This window comes from Athalia rosae, chromosome 1, assembly GCF_917208135.1.
Source record: "Athalia rosae chromosome 1, iyAthRosa1.1, whole genome shotgun sequence".
NCBI lineage: Eukaryota > Metazoa > Arthropoda > Insecta > Hymenoptera > Athaliidae > Athalia > Athalia rosae.
Window position 1 is genome coordinate 26232906 of NC_064026.1, and position 14344 is coordinate 26247249.

The following is a 14344-nucleotide window of genomic DNA, read 5'->3' on the forward strand; positions in this document are numbered from 1 at the left end:
CACGTGCGAACGCAACGTTTGAGTCTGTGCGGTCGGAGTGGGGTTGACGTTTCTGTTCCACGTGGATCCGGGTGCTAGAAGGTGCTGCCACGAACGTAACTACCGGTACATCAAGTCGCCTATGTCGACGACCAAAAATGCAAATGGCCGCTGCGTATTGACGTGCTGCGGTTCGATACCGAGACCTAAGAAAAATAAGTACAACTTTAATATAGTATACAGAATGAATATGTCAGTAGAAAAAAAGAAATATCCATCGGCATTGCCAGCAAATTGGCCGGTGAGAGACGAACAACCAAGGAAAACCGCTAACAACCAATTATCTTCAACAGGCAAAGTTGACGTATACTACTACAGGTACCATCCATCCACCTCTACATATAACCAATTATTGTTTTCATTATTTGTCAAAATAACCAGTACATAAACACGTGTAATATGAGAGAAATTAACGATGACATTTGAATTCACAGTCGTGGTGTGCGAAACGACGCATCCCTGGTACCTCCGATTAGACAAACTGCATCAATATTCAAACAACCAGTAACTATTTACAAAACTCAGGAAGGAAAAGTGAAAGATATAAAACATGGTAATCAAGAAAAACCAAAACAGGTATGTCTCGTATTATTTATAACTATCTCATGTGATCGAAACATCACTGTTTTCAATGGTACAGCGAATTTTCATTCTGGTTTTATTAACAAAAATCGTTTAATCACATGCTGTGCCAAGTTGTTTGCGAAAATCAATATCCATACAAATTTCATTCATCTAAACACTTCATAGATACAGGCACACGTCTAAATCTCGAAAATTTCGAACATTGATCAAACGATCTGCGAAACTAGCAATGAAATTATATACTATGTAGGGGAACGCGGGGCAATATGGGCTACTTGAGGAATCCATGAGGGAAAAAATAAGCAATCTTAAATCCCGAATGATGTCCGAAGTCTTTTTCAATCATTTAAAAATAATTTTTACATAATTTTTAGGGTACCCCATTGTGCCCCACTACCCCATATTGCCCCGCATTGCCCTATAATCTTATGTTTACGTGACTCTGACTAATGATTAGGATTGGTAGTTGGTAACCAGACACTGAGTTAGTTCCCAGAATCGGTTGACCTGGAGACAAAAATTTTAGATTTTGTCACAACTGATTGATCATACAGTTTTATTATAATCAGTAAACTAATCCTTCTCTGTACTCTCGACAAAATGTCGAGAAGCACCCGAAATCCCTCGATCGTTAATTTTCGTAGTCTATACACACGAAATATAGAAAGAAATTTATCTTCGATTGTTTTTCGAACCCTTCGATTACTTCTAAGATTCCTAAGCCCAACCATTAAATATAGTGTGATACAACCATCGTATGTACAATTCATTCGTTTAGGAAGGGGCCGAAAAGTCCGAAGGCAAACATGGCTCTCAAGATAAACCTAAGCAGGTAATTCATTTGGCACGATCATGATCATGGCGTTCAATAACGACGTTTCGAAAAATCTTTGCCTTCGTTTAGTTATACCTATGTTATTGTTACTTCAAACTCTCGGACGTTCGTTCAAGCATGCTCGCGTAGTAATACGGTAGTTTTTTTTATGTTTTTCTTACATAGTTTCGGCACTTTTCTTTAGATTTAGAGGAGTGGCACCTAGGCGTGGCAATCCGTTTGAACGAGAATAAAAAAAAAAAAAAACTTTTAACTACATAAAATAGATATCGCGACTTCCGAGGGCGACTTCAGGGGTCTCAAGAGATTAATTCCAATTGCAATCGTTCGCTGTCATTCATACCGAAGAGATGAAAACTTAAAAACAAAATCTGAAAAATAAATAACCAGAATAACATTGAGAGCAATATTCTATTCAGTTCGACGATATTTTCAACCGATTTATCATGCGAACGGAATATGTACACTTAAGACCCCGATCGACCCTTTAGACGGTTCAGCGAAATCGGTGCGTTGCATCGATGATCTATTTTCGAAATTTGACCGAACTGCGAGAAGTGTAACGAGTAATCCACGTTGCAGCTTTTCTGGGAAAAACGGCTGGAGGGTTTAAGAGCCTGTGACCCGAACGGGTTCGAATTCGACGGTATGGACTTACCGAAGACTCTGAAGCCAGTTGGCCCCTATGTTACCGAGGAGACTTTACTTCAAAGCGTAGCCACAGCCCTCCACGTTTCATCCCAACCAGTCACGGGGCAGACTGGTTCAAAAACGGCTTTAGAAAAGAACCCCGGAGTCTTTCTCAACCCGGAGCAACCTTTGGTTCAGGTATTTCGCCGACTCGCTTCGAGTTAACTTCTTTTTTTTTTTTTTTTTTTTCCAACCATTTTCCACGCTCGGTTTTATGCACCCTTCAAAGAATCATTCCGGAATTTATTTATTCTGCGGGTAGAGGAAAAGGAAATTTCTCGCTGCGGAGTTTTCTAGTTTCTATTTTCCCATAGCGTGATTAGTTTTCCAACTATAGTCACGTTCCGGTTCATATTTCAGTCTGTATCCATCGCTGATGACGACATTAAACGACAAGAGGACCGCGTTGCTATAGCAAGAAAAAAGTTACAAGATGCGCTGAGGAGCATCGCTACTTAAACGACGCGGTACTAGGCATTGAAAAACTCATTATTTATAAGACGATTCTAAATGAAATTTTACTGGTTTTTTAATAAAAAAAAAAAAAAAAAAAAAAAAAAGAAATGATAATCACAAAACCCGAAAACCCCGTTGTAATTACGCCTGTGCAAAAAAATATCATACGAGTAACGATCGGTTTGGAATAACAAAAGTTCAAATTGATCGAACCAAATTTGGTTCCAGGTAAGTTGAAATCCCTATTTCGATGTTTGAAAGTATCCTAGAAAAAGATACGAGATAATGAACCGGTTTCGCTAAATATCTTTTGTAAAAATCGGCGTCATTCTTAGTTTTTACGAAAGCAATCGTTTTTTCTCCATTCGACCTTGTTGCGTCTGGAATTCTTCTTCTCCCTCAAAACAAAACCCGGAGTTTCGCCGCAACGTGAAATTTCAAATTAGAGGGAGCAAAGTTTTATCTGAATGTCGCAAATTTGTCTAGAAATCGTGACGTAAGTTCACAATTATACAAAGAAATTAAGCCGTACACTAGAACAAATGACCGTTCAGTAGAAACCACGCGAGCAGGCGAATTCTATCTGAAGTTAAATTATGCACCCTTGACCAAAGGGGTGAATCGCACGGGGTCGTGAGATTTGAGAAAATTTTTTTCACAACGGAGGGCAGACGACCTTTCTCAATCGAGATATAGGCAAGTTACGTCATCGAGGTCACTGTTACAACCGTATCCATGGTGTACAGGCGACGTAACTCGTGCGTGCTTTCCCTTCGGTGCATCCAATCTGCCTCGTGATGCAGCTCGAATGAGGTGCGCAATGGCCCGGCACACAGCTCTCAACTTTTGGTACACCGTAAGCATCTCGCGTGGTACCTCCGTTTGAGAAAGCCAACGTTTACCAACTCCCGAATCTCGTCACTCATTCGGGGACTTTTGGTTACACCTCGACTTTCATGTCGCACAGATACCACCGCTCACGTATTCGAACTGCGCGATCCAACGAGAATTAACCCCCCACACACCAAGTTGATAATCCACTGACCATAATGTGCGAGCAATTGCTTCTTCCAAACTCGATGATTTCAAGGGTGCCGACGCCGGTACAAATTGGAAAAAGGAATGGTCGATTCGACTGACCTCGATGGACCAGCCCCACAAATTGTCGCCCGATTTTTTCCAGGCAACAAGAACAGCTCGAGCGAAAAGCCTAAAAATGATTCTGGATTTCTTTTTGCATCGAAACGCAGAGATCATGTATAAAACTGAACACTGTGAGCTACAAAAATTTTCGTGGCTGCACAGGACAGTGCGAAACAGTAAGTAAAATTAAAAAAAGATATAGATTTGATAAATCTTCGATTGTTGGCGATGTGTATGGAATCTTCTAGAATAGTATCTCTCCGGAGGCCCTTTCGATGCCTCCGCAAATCCCCATGCTGATATATTCGGTAAGCTATAATACTCCATGGTATAGGGAGGGAAGCGAAATCCCGTAGTTCGGGTTATATTATACGAGCAAGCGCATCTTCTAAGCAGAGCTAAAGCTCGTTTTGAGAAAGAAAAACAATGGGAGCCTAATCTCTTTATAATGAGTCACTAGTTCGTTTCGGGGAGACGAACTGGAACTCGGTGTGTGTATACATGGTAGGTAGGTAGGTATAACGAATACCCACCGCGAGTTGTGGTGGCGGCTTTAACCGCATTTGCACAAAACCACGCCGCATATACTACACGTATATATAATAGCACAGGTACAAAATTTACTTACGCTGTCCATCCGACGCCAGTTATAGCGAGAAAGGTATGAGAAGACACGGTAAAAAAGCAAAGAGAAAAGAGGGAAGAAGAAAAAGAAAAAAAAAAAAACTGCAGCGGAGGAATTAGTGCGGTCAAGGTATTGACGGACCGTGCGAGAAGAAGTACACACGGGGTTGTATGCAACCCCGTAAATGCGCCGATGAAAAGAATATTTATAAGATGCTCCGTGCAGTTATTGAAGAGCGTCGTCGGCTCCCAGCTGTAGTTGAAGAATTGTACCTCTGCCTCCTCAAGTCGAACTGCAGGGTGCAAGGAACCGTGTTTCAGTTTTTTTTATTTTTTTTTTTTTTTGTCCATTTGTTTTTTTTCCGCCCGGGAGGGGATACGGGATTTTATCCTGTATAATAAGGGTACGGGAATAATTTCTATCCCAAAACTGTTCGTGGCACACGACAAGCCATTGTAGGTCCCTCGGTGAGAGACGGAGGTACGTGGTATTTGTTCCTATATGTATACATATATATACATATATATAAGTGAACGCGATGCATATGATACACATAAATGCACACCTCTTTATGCACGTGTACGTATACATACGTGAACGTATACAGGTATACACATTGCCACGAGGTATTCTGGGACAAAAGAGTCCGCGCGGGACTGGGAACTCGTCCAGGTAGCGGCGCGGGGTACCGGGGATCGGGGGTTCAGGTACGCGTCGAAGCCAGGTACGCCAGGTGGCAACCTCTTTTTTTTTTCATCGGTGATCGGCCGACGAACAGCTGTTTCCCTTAATAAAGGAGCCCTTGGCTCTCCCTGTTCGACGGGCCCTCTAAAATCCCTCCTCCCACCCCGTATATACCGCGCTTTCGACGGAGCCCCTCGTTGTCAACCCGCCTTACCGCCCCTGCACTGCTCTGGAGCACATGTCCTACTTTAAACGTTTGTAATTTCATCGAACGTACGAACGACGGATCTCGGGATCAAAGAGACGTGCAACTTGTGGACGTGTAAGCTCCTTTTGCTCCGTAGGTCTATTTTTTCCACAGCGACGGAGTTCCAAAAAATCGCAGAAATTGCAGGGATCCGACTCATGTGTGAACCGAACAACGATAAGCTTTTTGTTCTATCCGTCCCACGTGAGGTAAATCGATCGATCGTAAAAAGTACACAGCGTCGATTATTTTTCTCTCTCTCTATATTTGCTAATTTTTTTGAACGCGATAACGGTGGTCTGAAAGCCCCTGATCGATGTGCAGTAGCGCACCGTCGTCATAGAGGTAAAAACCTATTCGCTAATTACTCGCTATAGGTGTACCTACGTAGATAGGTGTTCGGTGGGGGTTGACACCTATACAATTGTCGGGGCCAGACGGAGTGACTATCCACGTCGCGTTATCGAACATGTTACCAATAATATCGAACGTCGAATCCCTTCGGCCACGTAATCATTGTTGTTGACTAACTTTCTCTCAAGTTATAACAGAGACATACCCGGTGTCGCCCACCACCTTTTGCAGGCTGCTGCTGCTGCTGCCGCTGCTGCTGCAGTTCGCTTATGATTCTCTTCGTATCGTTTTGCAGCACGGCTCTTTTATAAACGCGGAGAAAGAATTACGAGCTCCTGCGGGAATTACATATGCCTGCGGTAGCTGGTTGGAACGGAGTCTGGAAATGGAGTTCGGTTTGCGCTGCCGCATTACGTGTACGTACAAACGTGTATACCTACCTCCTAAAGTTGTATGCCCGTTGAGCTCGCTGTATATAGGAGGGTACCGGACGGATCCCATTGTTCAAAATCGGACAGGAAGGAGAAAAATCTTGGCCTTGGAAAAAAAAAAAGGAAAAAGGAAAAAGAAGATATAATAATTCAGATTGAAAGCCTCGCGTTGACGAAGGTCTCCCGTCGTATTCACACAGAACTTGCGACAGCTGCGTGCACTGAAACTTTTCTGCCAAAGATTTTCTATCCGATTCATCCTGTGTATTCGTCATAATGTAATAGCGCATCGGTTGTATACGACTGAGGGAAACTCGGAGGGAAAGCGACGTTCGGCTCGGTCTTTTTTAAATTTTTTCTTCGGGATTAACAAACACGGTTCGGAATACCAGGTTTCGGCAACTTGAGTTAGAACCCGCGAATATACAAGCGGGATTAATCTTCTTAGAATTAAATAATATCGTAGGTATAATATATTGAAAGTTTGCGCACGGTTGTTAATACACAGTTTATAATTTCGGGAATTTAGAACACGTGGTTTTGAACGGCAATGAAGAGGGTAATTTTGCAGAACATAAAGCTGTTTATACCTATGTACCAGGTAGTTACATGTATTTTGCGGAGAAAAATCCGACATTCGGGCGATACGGTTTCGCACCGCAAGAACCTTTGCGCACCCACTGTGCGGAGAGTCTATATGTTTCGTGGCAATTACCGGTTTAATTTGAACAGTTGACAGGCGGTCAACTGCAGCAGGTAGATTTTCTCCCTTTGTCTTTTAAGTTTATAGAAATCACTCTTCGTCCCAACGATCCTTATACAAGGCGTTTCGCACAATGGCCTTTTACCTTTCTTCCTAGCTATGTACCTACATAAAACACACACACACACATATACATGTATATATATATATACAACCGTTAAATTGTTAATCACGCTCAAGCCATCGCCCAGATGAAACCTTCGATAAACGCAGGCATAAAGTACTCCACTTTTGCAGGGACAACCTTTGAAAGCGTACCCCCTAAATCATCTCATTGTCGTGCGATACGAATTTTATAATACTCGTGGAACATCGCGTACAACGGTATGCGCGGTCGCAAGACTGTCGAATGACACGCGGTGAGAAGTGCGGGAAACGAAACTAATAAATGTGCGAATTGCCGTGCATGAAAATTTCTAGAATCGCGTCGAATCGACAGAGGCGAAAACATTGACGCGAATGTACGAGCACGTAAAGAATTTCTACTAATTGTAAATATAGCTGGATGTCTGCCTATACTGCGTGTAGATGGATATACGTAATATATTAATACAGACGCAGAGAACGCGCGAGTGGTCGAGTCACGGGCCAGCAATGCGGTTCTCTGAGATCGAATTCGAAAGAAATTCTCCCCAGTCGTGTCAGGGCATAGAGCTGGTTACTCGGTACAGACACGCTCTAACTATACTTGCACAGCTCGGAAGTTTTGCAAAGCAACGACAATGATCGTATAGGGGCAACCGGTTGATTGTGCGCTTTACAAGTAAAGTAACAATAAAAACATTTGAAAAAAAAAGGAAGTACAAACCTGAAATAATGTTAATAAAATAAGAAAAGCAACTCCGTATACGGAGGTACGTACGTACGTTGGCCGGAGCGAACCGTTTGAAGGGTAACAATAATTGTTGCAAACGTATATTGAAATTGTAGCTTTTTACCGATAATAACGATAACATAATCGACCCCCTCGGTACAAAAACGCTATCGGTTATTTTCGAATGTTATACGTACACCTATACGGTATGCTAAGTAATCGAAGGAAAAAATTGGCGACGCGTGGGAATTTTTGTAATGTAAAAGTTTTTTTCCCCCTACCTTCGCGAGGATATACATTTTCATAACAACAATTAACGCGCGCTACAAACCGTACGGATATCGAATATTATTATAGTTAAATTCTTCGGAGTTTACGATACCGCCGAGGTGATTGATCTCTGTGCGCGTTATAAAAAGAAGTCGCGCCTTAACGCCGAGGCTAATCGTACAGTTTTATCTGAGGAGGCAAATTAAGTTTAACCGAATGAATCGGCAGGTGGCAGACAACCGTGCGCAGGCAAACGCTGCAACCTTGAGGAGCAGCGACCAGCGCTCACGATCAGTCTCGAGCGAGCAACGATCCTCGAAGATCAGGCGACAACAAGATATATACTTATATCCTATATACGTACGCCTGTATTATACCTGGCCGACCGGCCAGCCATTGATCGGGTAATGATTCCCTATGACGTAAAACTCTACTAATTGCATCTGCGAGCCCACATTTTCCGACTCCGATCGCCGATGTCCTCGGCGACGATCGGTCACCGGAATACGTCATTCCACCGGATCGTCGAAGAATTCAGTTTACCAAGCCGACGTATATTCGGCCAGCCATTACGGCTCGCCACTCTCCACGTTGCATCGTTTCACGAAACTGCATCGAGAGAGTGCAGCACAAAGGCAACAACGTCCGACCGAAGCCGGGCCGGGAATCGACATTGTCGTAGGCGCTGTTGGGGTGAATAAAAATAACAATAAGGAAAATAAAAAAATAATAACGAAGAACGGAGAACGGGCAACAATCGGATGGGCAGAGCAGATGCCATGCCCGGCGGACCGGCAGTGCTAACAACCGCTTCAAGGCCCGGCGAGGAGAAGGCGGTGACGGTAGTTCCTCGGTCCTCCTCCTCCTCCTCCTCGCCGTAGTTGAGGACGTAGACTCTTTGGAATCGTAGCAACCAGCGCCACGCGGACGAACGACGCAATCCGAAGGCCTAGACGTACGGATAACGAGCGCGTGTCCGTACCTTATTTGATTAAACTGCGGACTTCCATGTCCGTCCGTTTCTCTTTCCCTACCCCCGAGTCTCGATTACTAAACTATCCCCATCCCGTCTGGAAACCGACGAGCTACGAGGAGGTCGCAGCGGAAGGACTCGGAAACGCAAAATATCGAAAATTCGAATGGCTAATTTCGCTCCTCTTCTCTCCTCCTCCTCCTTCGTACCAGATTTCAAAAACCGCGCCGCGCGTCTCACCGGAAGGAGTACAGAATTTTCGACCGAGAAATTGCGCTTAATTCGTCGAGTTTTTTTTTTTCAGACACACGGAGATGTACGTACGTACGTACATCGATCGGTGTTTTAGCGCGTTGCACACGCAACATAAACATGCAGAGCTTGGCTTCCGCTCGGTACTTTTAACACGCGCGAATTAATCGGTTATAATTACCGCCATTCCGGGCGTATGTATATATATATATGTACACGTAGGTGCGGTATGGAAGTACAAAATGTACGAAATGTACGCGTACGGATTCTACCGCACATCAGGCAATATTTCGCACGTACGTGTACGTAAATGCGAGCGTATATATATTTACGCAGAGACGCACTCTTAGCGTGACAAAGGCACGAGAGCGGTATGCATTTCTGCGTGACTCGATGTCGATGTGTGCAACCACACATCGGGGTGATGTGAGAGGCATGAGACGATCGTTCGCCTGCTTCGTTCTGCTCCTACCCGTGGTTTTCCGGTTCGCCGTTCCCCCTTTTTTTATTCCTCCGTCGTTCGCCCTCCTTCTCTATTTCCTCGGCTCTTTGAACTGAAACTCGACGTTGACTCGTTCGGCGAGTTCGATCAATTTTTACTTCTGATCGTCAACGTTTCGTTTTCGCCCGTTTTCCCTCGAGCCAGAGGTTCGGGTGTAGTACCTACATCCGAAATAATGGCTCGTACCATTTAATTCTAATTTTCTATTCTTGAATGGTCGCAACATTGGCATAGCTTGATTGCTGCCCCATTGAAACCTAGTTCGTTCGCTTTTTGTTCGCTGCTTTGCACAGATGAGAGATTTTAATAGATTCGAATAGCTTCGCGACCCGACGAAGGTATAGATCACGAGGTAAGAAGACCAGTTCTTTTTTTTCTCCTAACAACATTGTACTCATCTGATCCGCGAGTTAATTAGTAGTTAATGTAGCAATTTAGATACCATAGAATTAACAAAAACTCAATCGTATCGGCTTGATATTCAGAGATACGATATCTCGGCTACATGGAACTTATATAGTAATCCCAATTTGCGTTACGCCCGTCATTCGTTCCTCCGGAGTTCTTCTGACCTTCCAAAACCGTAGAAACGAGTCCTCTCTCTCTCTCTTTTATTTTATCTCTCGTTTACTCCTTTCACGGATGTCAACGTGTCATTGACGTTGGGAAGCGAAGCGCGAGCGTGATTACAGCACGTTTTCTATAAGGAGAAACTGAAACAAAAGGCGAATATTTTCGAAGATTAATTCTGCGGTTTTGATTTCAATGGACGTCTGCGGTTCAAATTTTCGAAGGGATATCCGTCTACCTGGAGTTTCGTACGTAAAATAGGAATCTGGCAACGTGCGTCGCGTTCCCAACTCTCGACTACAACCGACTCCCGAGGGTTTTCGGACGACCGAACTCTCCGAGTGGAAGCCGAACCGGCGTATACCCGGAGTCCCGAAGGTAGCGGTGGGCAGCAGTGGTGGAGGTGGTGTAGTAGCGGTAGTAGAAAAGTAGTAGTAGAGAGTAGAGAGTGGAGAGTAGAGAAATAGATAGAGATAGGGGTTGTTGCAGAGAGCTGCGTCGAGTCGAAGCTGGTTGCGGAGGGGTGCGGCGGTAACGTTGTCGAGGGGTTGAGGAGGGGAGTTGACGCCACGTGACCGATTCCGACCAATGAAAGGCTCGTAAACCCGGCGTCTGGCACATGGCGGAGAATCGCCCGGGCTGCACGCGCCTGCCTTCTCGCCGACTCGCGCTCAGACTTCAGTCGGTCGGTGACGCCAACGTGACCACCATCTCACTACCAAAATAACGACCATTATACCCGTAAACGAAAGATTATAATAACAAATTAAAGAGGCAAACGATACAAGGAACGTTTTAAAATATAACAATACAATATATAAAGAAGAGAATAACGATTAAAGATATTTAAAAAAAAAATTCAATAAATGAACCCTTTGAACGCGGGAAGATTCACCAAGTAAAATATTACAATTATTGTCATCACTGTTATCAAATAATTATTGCCAACAACCGCAACGACAACAAACACTAACAACAACAACAACAAAAACAACAACAACAATACTGACAAAGGTGAATAAAGTTGTGCGTTCAAGTTGACGAAGATCGATAAATACGGATAAAAACAAAGACGACTAAAGCATAGACTTTTGAAAAAGGAGTAATAAGTAAAAATAATAGTTATTATAAATAAAAAAAAAACAACAAAAACAAAAACGTAAATAACAATACAGAGGAAGAAGTTTATAATTTATTTTTGTACAGTGCATAACTTTTACATACATACATATTTCGAAATATTTCGGATACGAATATAATAAAGAAATCAAATAAAATTGAACTAAAGTTAAATACGGAGATTCTGTTGTTGTGCCGCGTGCCAGTGTATCTCGTATAGTTGAGACTCGATATAAATATCGTATATTTATACAAAAATTATAATATTACCAACTATATCTTAATCACCGAGAAAAAAAAGAAAAAAAAAAACAAACAACAATAGGACAGTTGATTTGTGCGCTAAGCGGAACAGCCGAGTTATAATATATCCGTTGGAAATCGAAGGATAATATCGTCGTTATTAACCGAGTGAGAAAAACGGTCAGTTCGTTATTCGGTACAAAGTACGTAAAATTGAACGCGTTAAAAGGGGTACATACAAAGTACGATCGAAATGCCGACGAGTTTGTTCAGCGAGATGGATCGCGGTACGACCACCGGGTCTTTGGAAGAGCAGAGGGCCCTTCAGCTGGCCTTTGAGTTATCCATGCTCGGCCTTGAAGGAAGTCCGGGGAATACGGGATCAACCGGTGAGGACACCTTGGCCACTCCGGCGAGCGTATTCGAGGAAGCTCGCTCGAAGAAAAGCCAAAATATGACCGAATGCGTACCCGTACCCAGCAGCGAACACGTCGCTGAAATCGTTGGACGACAAGGTACGAAGAATTTGTTTTCGTTTTTTTTTTCCTTCTCTTTTCAATCACTTTTCCCCCCAGATCTAGTTTGAAACCTAATCACCGTCAACGGTCGTGCGAAAGTGCTACATCGTTTCGTCGTCCTTTTTTCTCTTACACCTCCTTCCATCCAAGTCGACCGTTGCAACGCGATCAACGGTTCTTATCAATTTGCGAATCGGTAATTCGAACCGGCGTTTAATTATATTCTCCTCTCGTGAGTCAATAAAGTCGGAAACACCGGTGAACTCGTTGCACACGTGTGCAACGAGCTCGCTCGTCAAATTTTACCTGAAACGTGTGTTTGTGGCGTGTGATGTGGTTGGTGTTGTGTTTACGTTTGAATTGACGAAATTAGTTAGCGCACAGGCGAGATATCGCGGATGCACAATCCCGTGGTGATCGACGATCGAAAATACGTGTAATCATCATCATCGTCGATTTCAATTTTGAACGGGCGCGATGACGATCGCCCCAGCCCCTCCCCCTTTCACGTAAATCGACTCGAACGACGAGTCGAACGCAACGATCCCCCGTGATATGTATTTCGTCGTCTCGAAATCGATGGATGGATAGATAGATTCGCAATCGAATGGCGAAATACTTTTGTTTATAAATCGTAGGCGCGCTCGGTTTTTATTGTTGAAGTTTACGCTCGAATAGGATGAGGTCAAGCACGGGCAGCGTTGGGTAGGTAGGTTGATCGGAATAGTGGGGAAATAATAATTCTTGTGGGGTGATAACTGGCCGGAGCGGCTGTTTATCTCCTTTGGCTTGTTGTAGCCTTGCGCTCGTTCGATGCTCGGAGTGTACTCGCGACACGCTGCCACCGGCTCAAACATTCGATTCGTGTTCGTTGCGCCTCGGTCATCAGCCTGATACTTTCCGAAGGCCTCCACGGGCTACGTCGACCCTCGCTCCTCATTTTAGACGATGAAAAAAAATGAGAAATTAAAACGAAGATAGGAACCCAAATACAGAAATATAATGTATTATGTATACAGAGAGACATTGAAAAACCGGTTGACTTTTCTCCATCGCGTATCGCGTCCGTCGTGTCTGTCGTTCGTATTCCTACCGACGAGCCGTGTGTGATTCTTTTCTACGAGTACAGAGAGAAAGAGAGAGAGAGAGAGCTTTCTCCGTTTCGTGTCGATGCAATAATAATTTCTTTGTTGGTGGTAGCCAGCGGATACATATTTGCGATTTCGTAGAGCGATACGTGTGGCAGGTACATCGAATGGTTTTGCGACGCCCGTTTTGTACGTTGCATCACGTCAAACGGTTAACGAATTTGTTAACCCGTTGCCATTAGCATTCAACTGTCGGTTGGCAATGAAAGTGATTCATTATGAAATCAAAAATTCGTGTGCTTGGATCCGCCAAAGCCTTCTGCGTTATTAGTTCGCGAAGCGTGTTATTATGGTCGCAGGAAGGAGAGACTATGAGGCAATGGAATTTTAACAAAATTGAGAAACAAAAAATACAAAAGAATACGATGATAATTAACGGCGCGCGAAAATTCAACGTTGACTTTCCTCGCCCGTTAATGTATTGGCGACATTTAAATTCGGGGATTCTCTCCCATTCATCCGGTTGTCGCGTTGTTTTTTGGTTTTTTTTTTCTCTTCTCTTTTTCGTTTTCGTTTCGAATCGCTTCTTTATTGAAAGGCCGAAAGAATTTAATTATCGTTTCATTATTAGGCGTCGGTGAAGTTTTCGGTCATTTCGTTTACCGTCCACAACCGAACCCGACTTCAAGTTTCACAGTGAGAAGAGTGAGGCGCGGGACGTTCGCTTGTAAGAGGTATATGACCGAGACTGACGTCCCCGTTCGTTCGCCTTTGTTTGGACGATCAGACGAAATGTTTTAATACATTTAACCATTATATAGAAAAATATATGTACTTATACGTACGTAATACGTCGTCTGGTACGTAAAGATCCGACCGCTAACATCCGAGTGAACGGATGAGGTATCATTTCCAAATCTTATAAATTAAAACATAATATGTTAAAACGTTCGGGTGGATCGTATCAATCAATCACACACAGAGTCGGACGCCAAAAGAACGAAAAAGGTGAAAAAAAATAAAAATAAAATAAATTAGAGAGAGAAAAAGTTGGAAAAAAAAATGTACGAGTACGAAGAAACGGCGGAGAGAAAAGAAAGGGGGGGAAAATAATGAGAAAGAGGGAGACAGAGGGAGAGGAGA

The 14344-nt window shown here is 43.4% G+C and overlaps 2 protein-coding genes across 3 annotated transcripts in view; both read left to right on the plus strand.

The window, feature by feature from the left end:
* Window positions 1-118: 118 nt before the first annotated feature.
* LOC105685164 (methyl-CpG-binding domain protein 2) lies at window positions 119-2701 on the plus strand. 2 transcript variants are annotated; one of them, XM_012399023.3, is made up of 5 exons: window positions 119-357; window positions 474-615; window positions 1403-1456; window positions 2042-2287; window positions 2510-2701. In XM_012399023.3, exons 1-5 carry the CDS (start codon window positions 122-124, stop codon window positions 2606-2608), a joined length of 777 nt encoding a protein of 258 aa, XP_012254446.2. In that variant the 5' UTR covers window positions 119-121; the 3' UTR covers window positions 2609-2701. The 2 variants fall into 2 exon arrangements, with proteins under 2 accessions (XP_012254446.2, XP_012254445.2); XM_012399022.3 differs by lacking the exon at window positions 1403-1456 and having other exon boundaries at window positions 122-357; window positions 2510-2699.
* Window positions 2702-10794: 8093 nt separating this feature from the next.
* LOC105685151 (RNA-binding protein MEX3B) overlaps window positions 10795-14344 on the plus strand; it is a 32228-nt gene continuing 28678 nt past the window's right edge. Inside the window, exon 1 of the mRNA XM_012399007.2 lies at window positions 10795-12110. Within this exon, the coding sequence (XP_012254430.1) occupies window positions 11849-12110 (262 nt within the window). The 5' untranslated portion in view covers window positions 10795-11848. The remainder of the gene's footprint in view (window positions 12111-14344) is intronic.